Source organism: Tenrec ecaudatus, chromosome 7 (assembly GCF_050624435.1).
Source record: "Tenrec ecaudatus isolate mTenEca1 chromosome 7, mTenEca1.hap1, whole genome shotgun sequence".
Lineage (NCBI taxonomy): Eukaryota > Metazoa > Chordata > Mammalia > Afrosoricida > Tenrecidae > Tenrec > Tenrec ecaudatus.
Window position 1 is genome coordinate 38,321,145 of NC_134536.1, and position 20,174 is coordinate 38,341,318.

Genomic DNA, 20,174 nt, shown 5'->3' on the forward strand with positions numbered 1-20,174 from the left:
AGCCCCAATAAAATGACTTTTAAAAAAGGTGTCTCCCCATTCCAGGCTGAACAATTAGACCTCCTGGCAAATACAGTGTGGGGTGTGCAAGGCGAGGAAAGCACATGATCGCAGCAGAGAAAAGCTATCACTACTGCAAACCCGGGCCCCACCATGGCTTAGGGAGCTGCCCAGGGTGAAGTTTTACCCACCACTCCCCTTGTTAACTGGGCACCTCTGTACGGTGCACAAACCAACCCTGCCTATGGCGTCAAATCACAAATAAGAAACTATCCCTGCCAGGGGCACTCGCTGATGTTCCTTGACATTTCTGCCTGGCCATCTGCTCCCCTAGGGCCCCTGGGGGTGCTGTGGATGAGCATGCGTGGGCGGTCAAAACCATCAGCCACTCTGTGAGAGAATGATCAGTTACTGTCTTGGAAACCCAAAGGGGCAGTTCTACCCTGTCCCACAGGGTCCCTATGAGTCAGAATCAACCTGATAGCAGTGAGTTTTAATATAAAAGAAAGGACCCCCGGAGTCTCTGTGGGCTAGACAATGGGCTGCTAACTGTAAGATAATCTGTTCAAACCCACCAGCCAGTCTTTGAGCGAAAGATGAAGTTGTCTACACCCAGAACGATTTGCAGCCTGTTTGAAACTCTAGGGTCACAATGAGTCCTGACCGACTCAGTTGGTTTGTTGTTGTTTTTTGGATCCTAAAAGAATCTATTATTTATGGTCTTTAAGAGAGCACTTTAATAACACCTTAACTAATGGTTGTTGGTAAGTGCCATCAAGTCGAATTTTTAATCAACGAGAACCTGTTACACAATAGAACTTCCCAGAGGGGTTGCCAGGCTGTGCTCTTTACAGGAACGGGCCACTAGACTTTACTCCCACAGGAACGGTGAGTGGGCTCAAACTGCAGCCGCCTATTGAAGCTTTGTGACACCGGGTCCCCTTTCTCTCACATCAATAAAATCTAACACATGTTAGGTGAAGGGAGGGTACTAATGATACGAAAACAGATTACACTTAGGGATACCATTAGCTATAGGTTTGAAAAGGTGGTCTAGTCTAGTTATCCATGGGACCGTACACTGTTACTCGGGAAATAGGTAAAATTCTAAAGTGAGATCGAGTGAACCTAGGAGAGAGTCGACTGATGTAAAATCAGTTTCCCTTGCATGCTACTAGCCAGAGACTAATAAAACCAGCCTTGCTTTTTGTTCCAGATAAAGAATATAACTTGTCCAACTTCTCATAACTAGTTAGTAGAGGAGCCAGGCCTTGAAGTTTCTTTCAAATTACTGCTAGTTGTTAAAAAAGCATAAGTTACTAATCTGAGGCAATCAGATGACTAAGCTCTCCTTCGATGACATGTAGGTCATGTTGTCAGGTGGACAGGCAGCACAAGTGACCTTCTAATGTCTTTGAGATCATATTCTTAAATGTAAATATTTGAAAAACATATCCTCCTTGAAGTACGTACTTAATATGTATACAGATGAGCATATATTTAATGTATACTATATATAAATTAGCTGCAATACTATGTGCTTAGTCATAGTGACAGTTTATATTACTTATGTATTTTAAATAAATAACTAACCATTTTTTGTGTGTGAGAATTTTGCCCTCAGCCACAGTACAACCCCATTAAGAGCTTTGAAGCCCCATCCCAAAGAGGCCAGTGCCATCTAGTGGTCAAATGTGGAACTACACATTCTCTGACCTAAGTCTCCTGCTTGACTGTATTACCAAAATCAAAACCAAACTCATTGCCATTGAGAAAATTACAACTCATAGTAGCACAATAGCACAGAGTAGAACTGTCCCTGTGGGTTTCTGAGACTGTAACTCTTTATTGAAATAGAAAGCTTCATCTTTTTCTCACAGAGCTGCTGGTGGCTTCGAACTGCTGACTGTGTGGTTAGCAGCCCAAGTGTAACAACTGCAGCAGTACCAAAAAAAGAAAAGAAAAAAAATTAAACCTTTGAGTCAATTCTGACTCAAAGTGAGTCTACAGGACAGAGTCGAACTGCTGCAGGAGGTTTCCCAGGCTGTAAATCTTGATGAGAGCAGGAAGATCCTTCGGGGATTCAAACTGCTGACCTTGCAATTAGCAGCCCATTGCATAACCAAGGCTCCCTGACAACTATCTTATAAACCAGCCTCTGTCGAATTCCCAGGTCCTTGCCCACTTATTTTAGAACTCAGTTCTCTTGGCTTCTTTCCATTTCTTTCTTTGTACACTATGTCTCTCAGTCACTCTTCTGTTCCAAATGGAATCTTGGTGGTACCATGGGTTAAACATCGGGCTGCACGGTTGGTGGTTCAAACTCAACAAGCTACTTCATGGGAGGCAGATGAGATTCTCTGCTCCCATTAAGATTTACAGCCTCAGAAACTATAGGGAGCAGTCCTCTGTGCTACAAGGCCTCTACGAGTCAGAATCAACTCATTGATAGCAGTAACCGTCTGGGAGCCATGGGACTGGCCTCCTCCTGGTATACAGCTGGGGAGAAAATCGGGGCTTTCTACTCCTGTAAATAGTTAAGTCTAGGACACTGACAAGGACGATCATACCCTGTCCTATATGGCGCATGTGAGTCAGCATTGCCTCAATGGCAGTGAGCGAGAGTTTATAGCACAATGTAAAGGAAGCCAGGGAGCTACACTCAAGATGATCATGTACTCAGGAAAGAACACTAGCATGAAGTACGGAAATAGGAAGCATTAATTTAGCTACTAAAAATATACAAAACCCATAGCCATTGAGTTGACTCTAACTCATAGTCATGCCACAGGAAACAGAAGAAGTGCCCAGAGTTTCCAAGGCTGTAATCCTGATGGAAGCAGACGGCCTCATTTCTGTCCAGGAGAGTGGCTGGTGGGTTTGAACTGCCAACCTTTTGGGTTAGCAGCTGAGCACTTAACCACAGCGCCACCAGGCCAGACCTCCACAATGTATTAACCAGGAAGTGTCTATTTACTTGTTTACTGGTCTCTTGACAGTGTCAGGGCAGTGTGTCCTCCACGGAGGCGGAAACCAAGTGGGCGTCCCAAGCTCTTGCAGCAGGGCCTGGCACACCCAGAGCAGTCAATCCCATTTGGCTGACTCCACTGGTTTTCCCGGATGAAAAGATTCCTTTTTTTTCTTTTTTTTCAAGCACTCTCAAATTTTGCAACTGCTCAATAGTCAACATGGATCATAATTATAATTAGAATAAATAAATAAATGATATACCTAATTGTGTAGCTTGGACTAAGAATGGTTCCTTATTTTAAAAATTATCATGATGACAAAGATTTTAAAGAAATCTAGTTACTGACTGAGTACCAGCCTGGAGAGTGACCAGCAGACAGGTGGGAGAGTCTCAGACGCTGCCTGATTCTCATGTATGCCGTGAAGCTCGGGAAGCTGCCGTCGCTAATCTAATGGTTCCGGAAAGGTCAAGAAAATGTCAACACACAGGAAAAAGATGTGAACGTAGCCGCAGAAGAGGGTTAAGCACACTGGTAATGAGAGCGGCTGTCAAAAACGTCATGAGATAAACAAATAGAGCCCAGACCTCACGGCCAGCCACTGCCGATCCACCATGAGATGGACTCTGTCGATCCGGACATTCTTGGCGTAGTGCAGTCGCTTGGGCAAATCGGGAGTCAAATATGGTTTGAAATGCTGGCCAGGCTTTCGGCACTGAAAAAGAAGGCGTTTTTCTTTATGAAACATGGAGGAGGCAAGCCAGTTCAGCAAGTTCGTCTTCTAAGCCGATTTCTTGTTGTGTGAGGCTAAGCCCATTCTGACTCAATAACCTGACGGGCAGTCGAACTGCCCGTAGTGTTTTCAAAGCCCTGGTGGAGCTACGGGCGAAGCTAACCACAAAGTCAGTGGTTCGAATCCACCAGCCGCTCCGTGGGAGCTATCAACTCCAGGAAATAGTTACAGCCTCAGAAACGGCCCGGGTCCTCTCTGAGTCAGAATCCGGGAATGAGAGTTTGATGAAATCTTTACGGAAGCCCGCTGCTGCAGCTTACCCCAGAGGGGCGGCTGAGAGGCTCAAACTGTTGCCCCTTGGTGTATATATTTTAAACTCCCATAAATCGTCTCTTTTTCCTTGGGCAGAGACTATAAGCAGGAAGTCTAGATTTAGGAGTTCACTGCAACGTTTGAATCTAAATTACATATGAAAGGCACATAAAATAACAGTAGATATGGGTAAACACTTTTAAATCAGTATAAGTAAACCAAGAATTGTTTCACCATTGACTCAGTTGATCCTTTAAACACCCCAATTTGCTTCATCTTCAAGTCAAGAGGAAAGAGCTTTTGAAACCTAGTATTGTCTCCTTTTTGTAAGGAATTGGTGATCGTGTCAAAATTGGTATAACATATTGTTTCTTTAAAATGATTGCTGTAACCAGGTGGTATGTTTGAAAAACGTTGTGAAGTTCAAATCACCTTGGTATCCATTCACATAAAAAATGAGTAAATGGGAAATCAAACAACAGGAGAACTTTATGGTCCTTCAGAACCTTTTTGAAAAACAAGGGAAAAATTAAACATAAAGGTAAAAACATAAGCAAAATGACTGTTTTCCATTTCCCTACTTTTCTCATTAATTGTAAACCTCAATATCTCATCGTACTAATAAGCCTTTGTCGGTGGTACCTATGCTCAACTTACATAAGACAACGTATGAGAAGAGATGAAATGTAATAAACACAATTTAAAATAATATGAGAGAGCAGAGAGACGTAGTTATAAAATGAAAGAGTAAAGAAAATTCTAATTGTTACAGATGTGCTTTTGCCAATTTTTTCTTCCTTGTTTTCTTTCTTTCCTTGGTTTTCTTTTCTCCTTTTTTATTTATCATTATTTTTCCCTCATGTGTACTCCCAAAGATCAGTATATTAACCAGTCTAAGGGAAAGTGGGAGTGATTAAAACACTGAAGGATTTTTGTTCTATTTGTCATTAGACCTTCAAACTTATAATAGGTTCCACATTATATTAAACATTTTTATCCAGTATTTTCTTTTATCTTCCAAAACCATCCTCAAGATTTTTACTGTACCTGTATACTACCTTCAACTAAATTTAGTTCATTCCAAGCAATATCGAACTCATAAATTCCCTATGTACAAGATGCATACTTGTGAATACTTCAAGTAGTAGCAATTAAAATCACCATCGGAAAGCATTTCCAGTGTCTCTAACAGATAGGACCCTGCTTTGAACCTATCTCAACTCTGTCCTGTTCAAAACCAGAATAGGAGAACCAATCAAAAGTGGTTGCAACTATCTCCATTTTGGAAGTAAGAAGAGAATTTTTCTAATCAGTACCAAAAAATCAATAAGAATCTGTGATTTTTCTGATAGTAAGTCACACACAAAAGAAGAAAAAGCGAAGTTGTCTGAAGCACAGTGAACAGCCTTTGGGATGTGGTAAAAACTGGGCATCGGAGCTATAGTGATCCCACACTAACTTCCTCTCGTGGTGTCACTTCCAAAACCGAGACAACGAAGATGGAAGCAACTGAAGGTATACATTGAAAATAATGTAAGCAGAGGGGTTAAGAAAAATATATCACCAGTGGCTTTGACTCAAACACAGAATAAATTTATCTATAATGTATCATCTGAAACCAAATTTGCTAAGACCGTCGCATTAAATTAAATAAATGTTTCTAGGAGACGGTATACTTACAGTGAGGTTCTTCACAATTTCTTCAGAGTTAACTGTTTCAAAAGAAAAGATCACATCACATGAATACAAATATCTAAACAACTCCAGTAGATTGGACACATTTGTTAATGAGTATGTGCTCATGAGGAGCTTGTACTGAATCGAGAGGCACTTCTGTGAACACACCAAGGGAGTTCTGTGTGGTTCACAATCAGGACCGGTGGGCATCAGGGCTGTATCCTCTCACCATGCTTGTTCAATCTGCATGCTGAGCAAATCCTCAGAGACGCGGGGTTGCATGAAGAAGCCCGTGGCGTCAGGGTTGGAGGAAGGCTTACTAGCAGCCAGTGGTAAGCAGAGAACACAAGCTTGCTTGCCGAAAGTGAGGAGGACCTGGAGCACTTGCTGATGAAGATCGAGGATTGCCCCCATCAGTATGGATTACACCTCAGTGTAAAGAAGACCAAAATCCTCCGAACTGGACCAGTAGGTGACAGCATGATAAATGGAGGAAAGGTTGAAGTTACTCAGGATTGTGTCTTGTTTGGATCCACTATCAATGTTCAGGAAAGCAGCCATCAAGAGATCCAAAGAAATGTTTCATTAGTTAAATCTGCTGCCCAAGACCTTTTTGGAGGATTGAAAAGCAAGAAAGTTACTCTGCGGGCAAAACTATGCCTGACCCAAGCCATCCTGCTTTCCATTGCCTCATATGGACATGAAATTTGGACACTGACTACGGAAGACGGAAGAACGGATGCATTTGAGTTGTGGTGCTGGAGAGCACTGAAAGCACCTTCCATCGACTGCTTGAAGGGCATGCCGACCTATCTTGGAAGAAGACCGGCCAGAGGGCTCCTTCGAGGCAAGGAAGATGAGACTTCCTCTTACATACTTTGGACATGTTGTGAGGAGAGACCGGCCCCTGGAGAAGTGCTAAGTAAAGTGGAGGGGCGTCGAAGAGGAAGAACCTCCACAAGACGGACGGACACACAAGTTCCTCGGGCATTGGAACCATTGGCAAGAGGGTGTAGCTCTGTCCTGGAGTGTCCTTCTGTGGTGCACAGGGTCTCTGTGGGTAGGAACGGACTCAATGGCACCCAACCACCACAACAACATGGCCTCGTGATCCTCACAACTAAATCAATAACAACATCGTGATACAAGAAGAAAAGATGGACATTCTCCACAATTTCACTTCACTTGGATCCACAATTAAGGCTTTCGGAAGCAGTCGTCGATAAATCAAACTGCACACTGCGTTAGGCACATCCACTGCCCAAACTAAACAAAAGAACTTCCTGCCGTGGGGTCCGTTCTGACATGTGGCGACCTGACAGGACAGAGCAGAACTGCCCTGTGCGTGTCTGAGACTGAAGTCTTCATGGGAGTGGAAAGCCCCGTCTGTCTCCAGTATGAGGGATCTGCCGCAGGACCCCTCTTTAAAGGGCTCAAGAGCAAAGACGTCACTAAGAGGCACCTGGCCCACGCCTTGGTATTTTCAATCGGGTAATAAGTGTGTGAAATCTGGACAAGGACTAAGGGACACAGAGGAAAATTGATGTATTTGAATTAAGGCCGTGGGGAAGAATATTTGGCTGCCGTGTGCACTGTCAAAAGAACACACGAATCGGTATTGGAGGAAGTATGACTAGAGTGCTTGTTAGTGGCGAGTCTTCACCTGATTATTGTATCATAGACGTGCTTTATCCAGAGGAGGCGCCCCTAGGCAAGGAGGCCATGCTGAGAAAGGGTCAGCAGAAAAGAGAGAGGAAGCGCCCCTGGGATTGGATGCCCCCAGTGGCTGCCTCTATGGGCAGCGAAGGATTGGGAGGAGCGCATGTGACCGGGCAGTGCTTTTGTTGTTGTGCACGGGGTGGCTATGGGTTGGAACTGACTCAACCCATGACAACCACATGATCTGGAAAAAATTAAATAAAAGATTATTTTAAGCGAAGAATGATTGGGGATTTAAGAAGCGAAAACCCTTTAACCTAGCAATATTGGTTATTGCTATAGGATTTGTAGATGATACCGATATATAGAATGTCTTATTTTCTTTTGTATGGTTTTCCCAGAGGTCAGAAGATAGGCCTGAAAACACCTCATACCCTCACAGCATCAGATACTAACATGTTGCCCTGTCTTTCACAGGGGACTCTTTATACTTACAGGTGTAGAAGTCTTGAGGTATATTCCGAGACCTGATGCGAGGTGCAGGCCCTTCATACATGTAGAAGTTTATTTTGGGAAAATAATCTGTCATATATTCTATTTTGTCACAATAAGTTTGATCCATTCCTGAATCAAAAACAAACATCACATGCTGAATGTTTTTAGTTAGGAACAACCTACGGCCTTTGATCGTATCAAGATCTCAAACTACATTTCACGGTGATCTAAATCATGAATCCCATTATTTTACTCTAACTTGCAGAACTTCAAACTAGCGGCAATGGAGAAAAAACTCATATGTATTTATCAGACATAGGCAGTTATAATTAGTCCTGTGCGCAATGAAGATTTGTTAAATTATTTTAAAGAAAATCCTCTATTGCAGGCTAAATAAGACTTAGAGTGTCTGATCTGTACATAAGAAAGCACATATTATTAAACCCAAAAAAAGCAACATGTAAGTCAAAAGGGAAAAAATGTCAAATAGGATTTAAAATTCCTCTGGGTTCCAGATTTTTTAGAGCTATGTAGCCTGCATAACTACCCCCACCCCAAAACAAACAAACAAACAAACAAACACCATAGCCAGATCTAACCGTCTCTGAAGTGGTAAAACAAACAATAGTTGGGCTTCAGTGGTAAGGAAGGCCAGCCTGGAGCACTGTGCCCTATTAAACTTATTTATAGGGATCCCTGACGTGAGATTTAAACCTGAAAGTGGAAACCAAAATCATCCCCAAAGCTGGTGGCTCTACGACATGAATGTCCTGTTTGAGAAGATGCTGCTAGACACGCCATCTTGAAAAGTTCCACGCCAGCCCTGAACATTTCAGCAGTCGCAGCACTGGAAAGGGTCTGCTGAAGCTGAAGTCTTCTCCCTCTCCCGCGTGTTGAACTACTGATCCCAGCTGAAACGAAGGCTCGTTTGTCAAAGCGCTTTAAGAGGCACATTTAGCGAGGATGATGCATGGTCCATGCACGCTGGACTGGCTCTCTACCTTGTTGCTTAGAAGACTTGATCTTCCTTAGGATCAATTTAAATTTGTTCTGGTTTTAAATATTTTCTGCCTTCTTTTTGATTGAAGTTTTTAGCTGTTTTGTTATTCTTGTTAATGTTGTTTTGTTTTAATATTTTTCTCTATATGAAATCCAGGCTAAGTAACTCTATAGAGAGAGTAACTAGATAAATGTCCCTTGGGAGTGTGGCAAGGGAGGCTGAGGGGGAATAGGAAGCCAACAACGATGAGCAGAAGGAGAAATTGTCCTAGAGCTAACTGTGGTGATGAGTGTGCAATTATTCTTCGTGTGAGCAAACTATTGAATTATATGCTATGTGAACACTATGCCAATAAAACTGAAGGGGGGGGGGAAGTACATGCTGAATGAACACATGCTTTTGAATTGTGGGAGGGCCTTCAGTGCAACGTGGGAAAGGATGAGGCAGACCTTCTGCTCCCTTTAACACTCAAATGAAATGAAATCCAGACTTAACCTCAAGCAGAGACAGGGAGAGACCAAAACTTTGTAAATGAAAACGATGATTACAAAAAAAACATGTATCTGAGGGGCTGAATGGGATACGGTTACTGATTCGCTGAGATGGGGTATGCAACTACGTACTACTGTTAGGTTCTACAAACAAAAGTGGAAAATAATATATATATATATATATATAAATACATAAATAAAACTAGGATATTAAAAGTCAGAGAGAAAGAGAAAGGGTCACAGCCATAAAAACCCGCTGATTCCTTCTCCATCAGATCTAAGCATTGGACTGAACGGCTATAAAGAGAAAAAGTAAAATGGAACAGACTGAGGCTCTTTTGCGACATACAAGTTGGTTTCGAACAAAAATTAAAAAGAGATCTGAAAAAATTACACACAGCATGGCAAAACTAGCCAAAGTTGTACGTTTCAATAAGCCGATATGACTGAGTCACCACCCAAAAAGCACCTGCTGTGACTGAATAAGTGCTTCTCCATAAACCTGGCAAGTGCCCTTGCCTTCATTTTTACAGCGTCCATGGTGGGTTTTCAAGGGAAATGTTAAAATAATTGAAGTAGAGGTTTTTATTTTAGTTTTGCATGCATTAGCAAACAACAAAACAAACAAACACTGCCATCAAGTTGATTCCAATGCCTAGTGTGACCCTAGAGGACAGGGTGGAACTTCCCCTGTGGGTTTCTACAACTGTGACTCTTTACGGGATTAGAAAGCCTAATCTTGCTCCCGAGGAGCAGCTGATGGTTTCGAACTGCTGACCTTCGTGCTAGCAGTCCAGTGAATAACCACGATGCTCCCTGTATACAATAAAATTAAATAACTCAAGTGCTTCTAGATCCAGAAGCGCATACTTTAGAATATTGCTATAATTTTTGTACACGCCTTAACGTGATAACACACGGTAAACTATGATATCAAAAAGGAGTGACGCAGTGGGTTAAGCGCTGGACTGATAAATCCAAACCCACCAGCAGCGTCATAGGGGAGGGAGGACGCTGTCTGGTCCGATAAAGAGTTAAAGTCTCAGACACAACAAGAAGCTGTTTTCTCTCCTATAGGATTGCTATGAGTTGGAATTGACTTGATGGCGGTGGGATTGGTTTGCATTTGGATTTATGATAACAAAAAGCATACCATGGTCAGCCAAAAGGATAATATTGGCACAGTTATGTAGGTTCCGCTGCTTTAGGCCTTCCATCAACATTCCAAAAGCTTTATCGACCAACTGTAAGGCTTGAACTACCTATGGAAAAAAAGTTGAAATTAAAATTCGATTCATGAATTGTTTTAATCAACCAAATCATTATCTAATTGATTTCAACTTAAACACCTTTACTTTACTCAAATTTGTAGTCTTTGAAATAGGACACGAGAGTCCAGCATCCATGTCACCTATTTACCAACACCAATTCTCTAAATTTCGCAACCTGCGGGTCATGACCCCTTTGGGGGTCAAATGACCCTTTCACAAGGGCCTCCCAATTCATAACCGTAGCAAAATTACAGTTATGAAGTAGCAATGAAAATGATTTTATGGTTGGGGGGGATCACCACAACATGAGGAACTGTATTAAAGGGTCGCAGCATTAGGAAGGTTGAGAATTATTGTTCTAGAGCAAATTAAACCAGGTTTCTTACAAAAGAAGACACACTACTGCCTAATAGATATATGAACGTCCACAAACACAATTCAGCTGCACATGTTTGCCTAGCTGTGTCAGTTCCAGGAAAGGGTGGTGTGATCTGTAACACACTAGCTGGAGGATCAGGTTAACAATGTACAGAGAGCTTACATACCTGGGAACCAAATTGCTCTACTTCTGGGGATTGGTCAGAGGTAAATAACCAGAATACAAATAAATGGAGACCAGCCAGGCTATTCATCACATTATCTAGGAACTAAGAAATCATGGCACATTCTTCAAAGGTATATTCTATAAACATTAGCAAAGATTTTAAAAGAAAAATGTCATGGGAAAATGTTCACAATCCCATGGTAAACACAATAAAAAAGAAACAAAGAAAACCAAATAGTACAGTCCTAACTCAGTTTACTGTGCTTCACTTTTTGAACTCGCAGGGTATTGCGCTTTGTGTGAGTTGGAAATGCATCGCAGGTCTTGCTGAGCACGTCTCCTGGCGTCACTCTTCTGAGAGCACGTGCTCACCTCTTGTCTCCGTGTCACACTGCAGTCATGCTCACAAGATTCCAAACCCTTTCTTCATGGTAGAGCGCACTTCATAGACTACAGTCTAGGGCAAGTACACATTTATATGTACTGGGGAAACAAAAGACGTGTGACTCTCTTGCATGTCATATTTGTCTTAGCACAGTGGTCTGGAACCGAGTTCACAGTATCTCCGAGGTATGCTCATACATACCTCATGCATACATGTTGCAAGGTCCTGATTTTGTCTTCAAGTCCATGTAGCACAGTCTTAGTGAAAACACATGCATAGAAAGCCATAAGGAAACCCATCAAACTGTTATAAGAGAGATTGGCTCTGAATAGTGAAATTGGAGTCCAATTTTATAGTTGGTACTCTTGTGTGTTTTTAAATGGCCCGACACTGTAATATCAATGGAGTGTGTTGAACGGCCTTTCTCAGTGAATAAGACATTGTAATATCAGTGGAAAACTATACTTAAGCTCGTATTCCACAGCCTTCGAGTTCATGCTGACTCATAACGACCCTGTACAGGGTTTCTGAGGCAGTAAATATTGGTGGGATCAGGTAACCTCAACTTTCTCCCACAGAGCAGCTGTTGGGTTTGAATTACCAACCTTAAGTATTGCCTTGTGGAATCTTTACAGCAAACATAAGCAACAATTAAAATAAAAAGATCAATAAATATGTCGACATACAAAGGAGGAAGAAGGGCATTTCTCATGCAAGGCAAAGGCATTCTGTCCAATTAAGCTACTTGCTGAAAGAATTACAGTTGAGGACAATTGTTGGAGTAAGAGGAGCTTTAGCTATCTGTTATTTCCAAGAAAACATAGATTTAGAAGATCAGAGAAAAGAAAATGACTTTTTAAATAACCCACAATATTTCAGACCTATAGTTAAAATCTGTGGGAGAAAGATGGGGCCTGTGGGCTCCCATAAAAATTTACAGCCTTGGCATTGGGAAATTGACAATCTTATACTCCAGAGGGATGATTGACAAAGTTTTATTTATTTTTTGTTCCCATGGGACTTTGTTTTGGGGACTTTAGCTTGTTTGTTTATTTGCCTGCTTTTTCTGTTTGTTTGTTTGTTTGTTGCTCTTATTGTTGTAGTTGGTCTTATGGGGCTTTGATTATGTCATATTAAGGCCACCAAAGCAAACCTGAGTTGTGCATATCCCATGAACGTGCAGATGGATTCTGGGCTCCAACTTAATTCTAGCCCCAATTCAAGAACAGTTAGTTCTGAAAACATGGCCCTGCTCGATACGCACCTTCAAAAAACGATCGCTGAAGGTTAGGGTGCTACAGTAAAGTGTGGTGAAAAAAGCAGATGGTGACTGGCTGTTAATTAGAACAGGGTCTGGGGTCTTAAAGGCTTGTATTCAAAGAAGCAGCCATCTAAGCGAGGACTCAACCAAGTCCGCGGGAAGAAGCACAGCAGCGTGTGTGAGCTGAAGGTGACAGTTGCAGAAGTCAAATATGATGAAGGGTAAGTAGCAGAGCTCAAATTGTGAGAACCCAACATGTAGAGGGAGAGTGGGAGTCCCAAACCCATGTGCAGAGTCACTAGTTAGATGAAGCCCCTGGCAGACCCCAGTAGCCACAGGGAAGGGGCTCAAACAGGCTTATAATCAGAGATCATTGTAATCTTGATTATGCTGCATCAAGCTTGATACTTGGTCAGCTGACCTCCCTATTGACCCAACCTGCATTTGTTCTAGGTGTAAGTATCCCATGACAAAGCATTTCTCTCCTGACTTTTTAAATAGTGAGGGTCATCTTTTATTTCTAACTCATTATTTGTATTTTTTTCTTTATATTATTATTATCCTTACCAATTTATTTTGATTTTGTTTTTAACTGTTTCTATTGAGTTTCCCAGTTTGTGAAGCACAGAAGGAGTGAATGCATAGAGATAATAACTGAAGCAAGGGTTTATAGATGATATAGGGTGGGAGATAGGGGTGAGGGAATTTCGGGAGTAAACAATGAAGGTAGGAGGGAAAGCCAGAACTGATTGTGATTACACAACTCATTTAAAAGGCTATTTAACCATGGGGGGGGGGGGGTGAGGATGGAACACACTAAAATCGATTGTGGTATGATTGAATGATTGAACTATTGAGTTATATGACATGCAGATTAGGTGCCAATAAAAATCTAAGAAGAAAAAAAGATTTACAGCCTTGAAAATTCTAGGAAGTAATAGGCCTCTGTTTTTAGGGTCACTATGAGTCAGAGGGTAGTGGTAGTAGCAATTTGAGAGACCATGTTAATGAAAATACAAATTGAATAATCATATAACTAATAACATAGAGCCAAAAGGGGCCTAGAAGGGGAGTAATTTTAGCTTAAGTTCAATGAACTCATGAATGGAACTGTGCATAAATTTGGTCAGATTTACCAACATGGACTTTGGTTGAAATGGGTCACACTACCGTGTTGAATTGCCATGTGTATTATCAAGCTTTCATGTTTCACTGTATGAAATAAGAGTAACATGTAAATATTTAATAACCTTTTGGGACGTAGAACTATTTTGATGAAGCTGTGGGCTAGGCCTTGGGCTGCTGAATGGCATTCAAAGTCAGCGATGCTCTACTGGAGAAGCATTTCCAGTGTCAGGAACCTTGCACTGGGCCACTACGAGTAGGAGTCAGTTAAATGACAGTGTGTATCTTTAACATCTAAGTGTTCAGTGAAAATTCAAGAGTACTTTTTGGTTAGGGGGAGTGTACTAAGGCTGGGTGATTTAAATGTCTTTAAACAGACTTACATCAGCACTGACTGGCCCAGCATTATGTCCTGCAGAGTCTGGCTCTTCCACATAGAAGGTGTAAAAACTGGGTCTGGTGGTGAAATTGCAAAGGAAAAACACATTATCAACTTAGAATGAACCCATGAATGGAGTTTGGGCTTCGTAGAACTAGAACTGGCTATTGGTTGCACCTTCTCTTTCTCCCCGGTCTTCTTTCACCCAGGCCATCTACTTCAAAGCAGAAGGGATAGACCTCGTACCAGGAAATAGACACTATTTTCCTGGCATGCCTCAGTTATGAAAAATGTGTATTGTTCTAAAGACTTCTCTTGATGTGGCTCAACCCTTTCTGTTTCCTGGTTTCTGGCTTTGCCGCCTCTTTGTTCTGCCATCTGGTATTCATCCAGACCTGCCTGCGCCTTCCTTGCTGCAACGTCTGGTTCCTGACACACTCTTTTCCTGATGCTTATGGAGTCACCGTGAATCAGAACCAACTTGGTGTCAGTGAGGTTGGATTCTCGGTTGATCCTTTTCAGGACACTTTGACCCCAGCCGGTTCCTGTGGCCTTGCTCTGAGTTCTGCTACCTGGATCCAATTCTCTCCACCGAGTTTCAGATCCACTCTTAAGTCTACCCTGAATCCTTACCTAATTATATAATATTTGCCTCTCCCCCAATACCAGCTCTACCTCTGTTGTTGATATGTCGGTCACATCTCTTCAGCAGAACTACCAATTCAATAGCAATTCTAGGGGGATTTTTCTACAAAAAGTCATTTAAGGCAAGGAAATCATTTCAATACACTGTGCCACATGTCTCTGGCACTAGAAAATACCTTTCATTTGGGGGCAGATCCATCCATTTCAACAATGTAGAGACTCTCTCTTCATATGGGACAGATCTGAAAAGAAAAGCAAAAATGGTCTTTGAAAAGCCACACATTAAGAGCTCCTTAAACACCTATTCAGTAGCCCGAGTCCACTCGCTGCTGTTGAGTTGTTTCCCCCTCAGAGCAACTCTAGAGAGGGCCACGGAGAAATGCTCCGTGGGAGAAGCTTTATGGGAGAAGACAGCCTCAGCTTTCTACCTTGAAGCAGAGCAGCTGGTGGGTTTGAACCACTGACCTTGTAGTTAGCAGTGTCGTGCTTAACCCACAGCGCCACCAAGGCTTATTCCTAGTCAGAAAGGCAGGTGGATATTTTCAGATATTCATCTTGTGTTCTCAGAGGGTCAAAATACTGAAGGGGATTCAGTTTTATTCAAAGGGATTCCTATTTTCAATGCATCTTGTATAAATACACATACAGAATTAGAAAGAAAATGTTTCTGACACGGCAATTGTTGATGGGAGTAGAAAGTCCTATTTCTCTCCCTAGAGCTGCTGGTGGTTTTGTACTGCCGACCATGCAGATCGCAGCCCAATGGGTAACCATTACGCCACCAGGGCTCCTGGAAATAAAATGTATATTGGTGCCTTTAAAAAATCATTTTATTGGGGGCTCGTACAGCTCTCATCACAATCCATCCATGCGTCCATTGTGTCAGCACGTCTGTACATGTTTCTTTCCTTCTCATCTCTCTCCTTCCATTTTGCCCCAACGAAAACACCATGAATTATTTTCCACTTTTTAATTTATGTACATTTCAATCATATAGTCATTGATGCATATATTGATGATCTATTGCCAGTCACTCAGTGGTGGGATTCAGCCGTTTCTCAAACCAGATGTTAAAATTGCACTTGAAGGTGCATGAAGAAGGAGGGGGCTAAGGAGGGAGGGGGGAAATGAGGAGCTGATACCAAGGACTCACGTGGAAAGCAAATGTTTTGAGAATGATGATGGCAACATATGTACAGACGTGCTGACACAATGGATGGATGGATGGATTGTGATGAGAGCTGTACGAGCCCCCAATAAAATGATGTTTTTAGTTGCACTTGTAATCAGAGTTCTCTCCACTGTGGGCAGCTGGAGAGCCGCCCAAGGTGGAAATCACGAGTTGACATCCCTTACTCTCTTTTTAATGTTCATGTGTGCAACAGCGTATTCTAAGTGCCCCCCGGCGATGCTCATGTCACCCATAGGTATAAAAACTTAGATGGAACTACGCTGTAATATTCATTTATTCGTTTCCCCAAACTCAATATACTGTTGATGAAATCCTACATTTTTATTCCCTTGTGTTTGTTACATCAGCCAGCAAACATATCGTAAGGAGAAAAAGTGCCAGACAACAGAAAGTGACACGCGGTCACTTGTTTCCGCTTTCTGTTATGCTCCAAATTCCCGCCAGAAATCACGAGTGGATGATGCAGCTCCCCAAGTGTTCAAAGAGCTGAAGGCATTGTCAGAGCATGTTCTGTGAGCTCGGCAGAAGCAGGACAGGGTTTCTTCAACGATGAACATGACACGCTCAGAGCTGCCTGCTTCTAGTCCACCCATCCCACTGACTATGGGCTGATTGGCCTTCCTCTGCAGGAATGGGATCCTACTCCTCCAGGGAAAAGAGGGTTAAGGATAAATCACACAGCCCAAGATGCTCAGCTAAAGCAAAGAATTTTGAAAGTGAGGATGCCAATCATGAAGCAATATGGAAATATCTTAAAAAATAGTTTTGTTAGATTTTTTCAAGTATTCTTAATGTTTTCATTAATATTTTAAAACTCTTCCTTATAGCACAATCTAGTTTTTTTCTTCATAATCCAGTTCTGTGTACCTTTTCAAAGTATTAACTGCATGAAATAAAATCTACCTTTTAGCATAGCATTTTTTAATATACTTAAAGCAGTCATTATCACAGGGAAGAGATGAGCCAGTCAGGGTGCAGTAAGGCACTGATGAAGCACACAACTTCCCTCTAGTTCTTTGGTACTTCCTTATCCCCACTATCATGACCTCAGTTCTAATTTACAAATCAGATTAGACCAGAGCATGCATACTGCTACAGACAAGACTCCTCAACACAGGGAATTCAGGGTAGAGAAACCCCTCAGGGCCAATAAGGAGAGTAGAGATACCAGGAGGATTAGAGGAGAGTTGGGGGAAAACGGGGGAACCAACCACAAAGATCAACATAGAACCCCCTCTCAGGGGGACAAATAACAGAAAAGTGGGTGAGGGGTGACAAAGGACAATGTAAGATATGGAAAAATAATCTATAACTTATCAAGGGTGCATGAAGGAGGGCAGACAGGGAAGGGAGGGGGAAAACATGGGGCGCTGATATCAGGGGTTCAAGTGGGAAGAGAATGCTTTGAAAATGATGATGGCAGCATATGTGCAAACGTGCTTGACTCACTGGAGGAATGTGTGGATTGTGATAAGAGAGCACTGAAAGAAAAGAATTACCATCAAGACAAAACAAAAAAGAAAACAAAAACTCAACTCTGAGTCAGTCCTGCGTAGACAGGAGGACACAGGAAAATGCTTCACTTACTTGTTGTACACCATGTATTTGGCAGGAAAGGTGCCATTGATAGCCACATCTGATCCTGGCCAAAAGAAGGTACCAGATTTTAAACCCTGATGCATGGCTGTCAGCCAAATCTGTAAGAGAAGGAAAATGCAGGCTGTCAAGTCAACAGAGTAAGGAGTTTGGAGAGAAATGGTACAGCTTACCAGAAACTGAACTCCAAATACAGTTGCAACATGAATCTGATTTATCTAGATTTATAAGATGCCTTTGAATTATTTAAAATTTGACTTTGGTTACCTTCATTCAATCATACTTGGCCTTGTGTCTATAAAAGCATAAATTAGAAAAAGATACATCTGCATTAAAGCAAAGCAACAAGAGCACCTTCGCACAGGAAGATCTCTCAGTGCGAACTTGAGCAAGTGTTTTGTTCAAACTGTTGATCAATTGTAAAACATTGAGCAAAAGAAAAGCCAAAACATCATCTGAATGGCTTGTTAATATTCAAGTTGAGGTAATTATTTTTAACTAATAAAGTATTCCTAGACGCCGAATACATTTCTTCTTGTAAAGTGTAAATTATAGAAGCCAATCAACTAAACAAAATTTAAAGGATTAAAAAATTTGCCTTTGTAACAGTTAAAAAAAAGTATTATCCAGGGTTCATGGGGGAGGGTGGAGCAGGGAGGGAGGGGAAAAAACGAGGAGCTGATACCAAGGGCTCAAGTAGAAGCAAATGTGTTGAGAATGATGATGGCAGCATATGTACAAATGTGCTCGACACAGTGGGTGGATGGATGGAATGATAGAGTTGTATGAGCCCCCAATAAAATGATTTTTTAAAGAAATATATATCTATATATTAAAATACATATGAGGTGAAACATTTTCCCTTGAAACTAGAAGGATAATGTCACACTCAGAGTGGAGACAGACGACAGATCCTCTGCGACCAGAGGTTCACTGTCACACTGGGAAATGGAGGCCATTTGGGCCCCACGGAGAGTCTGCTACTTACTGGCTGTCCTCCCCACCAGGCTGGATTATCTTTCTCTTTTGACGAAAGAGAAAAATTCTTGTTGAGATTTACATCATACATATTATTGTCAATGATGCCATGTGATTCTAGATATAAGCCCTAAAAGGACATACGATAGAATAGTGTATTAGTAAAATACATTTAAATTAAAATGTCATAAAATCTATAACTCAGACCTAGGAAAGTCATCATATATCATTCAATGTAAAATCCCCGGTTTGACATCCAAATGCCTGTATATCACACACACACACACACACACACACACACACACACACACACACACACACTCACGGGAGAGGGAGAAGTCAAAAGTATTGCTACTAGGCTCCAGTGGCTACAAGCAGGGGTTTATGAGAAATCGATGGCTGCAGACAAGTTGTCTCGGCTACGTGATGTGCTTGGCTTGGTCTTGTTAGGGTGCGTTTTAAAATGATCCAATCACAACCGTGGTTTCTGAGGGGATCTCCTGAGCCAGTTACTACAAGGCAGAGAGGTCAGCTGAGAAAGTTAGGGTGACTATCTTTCAGGATTCCGGGGATCAGGGGCAATACTGATCGATGTCAAAATACAAAGATTGGTCTTGTAGGCTTTTAGGAAGAAGCTTAAGTAAACTCGAAGCTGCATTGGTCAGAAAATTACCAGGAAAGTTTCGAGGGAAACTGATTTGAGTCGTTCAAGGATGCCAAAGCTACTATTTTCATGTGGCATAAATCAGAGCAAAAGATTCTTCTGGGTAGGGTTAGCGAAATTGCAGTGCCATTTTCCAAATAGACAGATGGACTTACATGGTAGATATGTCCCCAAACAATCGTGTCCCGTTTTTATATTTTTACTTAATAAAGGTTTCTATGATTTTGTAGCTTAACCAAACCTGAATCAAGAGTTTCTATGATTTTGTAGCTTAACATCCTTCACGTAACCCTAAGGCATTCATGTACACACAGGAGGGGCTTCAAAGGTTCATGGAAAAATGGAAGGAAACGATCATGGAATCTTGTCATCACCTTTTTGAAGCCCCTCCACATATATGCAAATCCATTGTTGTTGATATATATAATCTCTAGTCATTATTCACTCATCGATCCAACCCTCCATCCACCCATTCATTTAACTATCGGTAACCATTCCTTCAATTCAGCCACACATATTCATTCACTAAGCATTCCTGCCTTAAACATGCCTGCTGCCCAGAGGTCTTGTCAGTCAGTCTCACGACGCAACCAAGCACTTACTGTGACAATGGTGTAGTGATTTGGGAAAGTTTTGGTTGGATAGACAGCCCTCATGTATTTTGAATGAGTTCCACACGTCTCTGCAACAAAGTTCAGTGAGAAATTAGCAAAGTGTTTCCTCCTCCGAAGGAGGAGTGAAAATTTCCCAGGGAAATTGGAAAAGACTAATCTGAGAGTGGATTGCAAATGAAAAGAG

General features: G+C 41.8%; 1 protein-coding gene across 1 annotated transcript in view; it reads right to left on the reverse strand.

The window, feature by feature from the left end:
* ENPP3 (ectonucleotide pyrophosphatase/phosphodiesterase 3) overlaps window positions 1-20,174 on the reverse strand; it is a 99,055-nt gene that overhangs the window by 50,765 nt on the left and 28,116 nt on the right. Inside the window, exons 7-15 of the mRNA XM_075554538.1 lie at window positions 19,979-20,058; window positions 18,723-18,842; window positions 17,726-17,835; window positions 15,123-15,188; window positions 14,302-14,378; window positions 10,490-10,594; window positions 7,846-7,974; window positions 5,695-5,726; window positions 3,557-3,684 (exon numbers count right to left, since the gene is read on the reverse strand). Of these exons, the coding sequence (XP_075410653.1) occupies window positions 3,557-3,684; window positions 5,695-5,726; window positions 7,846-7,974; window positions 10,490-10,594; window positions 14,302-14,378; window positions 15,123-15,188; window positions 17,726-17,835; window positions 18,723-18,842; window positions 19,979-20,058 (847 nt within the window). The remainder of the gene's footprint in view (window positions 1-3,556; window positions 3,685-5,694; window positions 5,727-7,845; window positions 7,975-10,489; window positions 10,595-14,301; window positions 14,379-15,122; window positions 15,189-17,725; window positions 17,836-18,722; window positions 18,843-19,978; window positions 20,059-20,174) is intronic.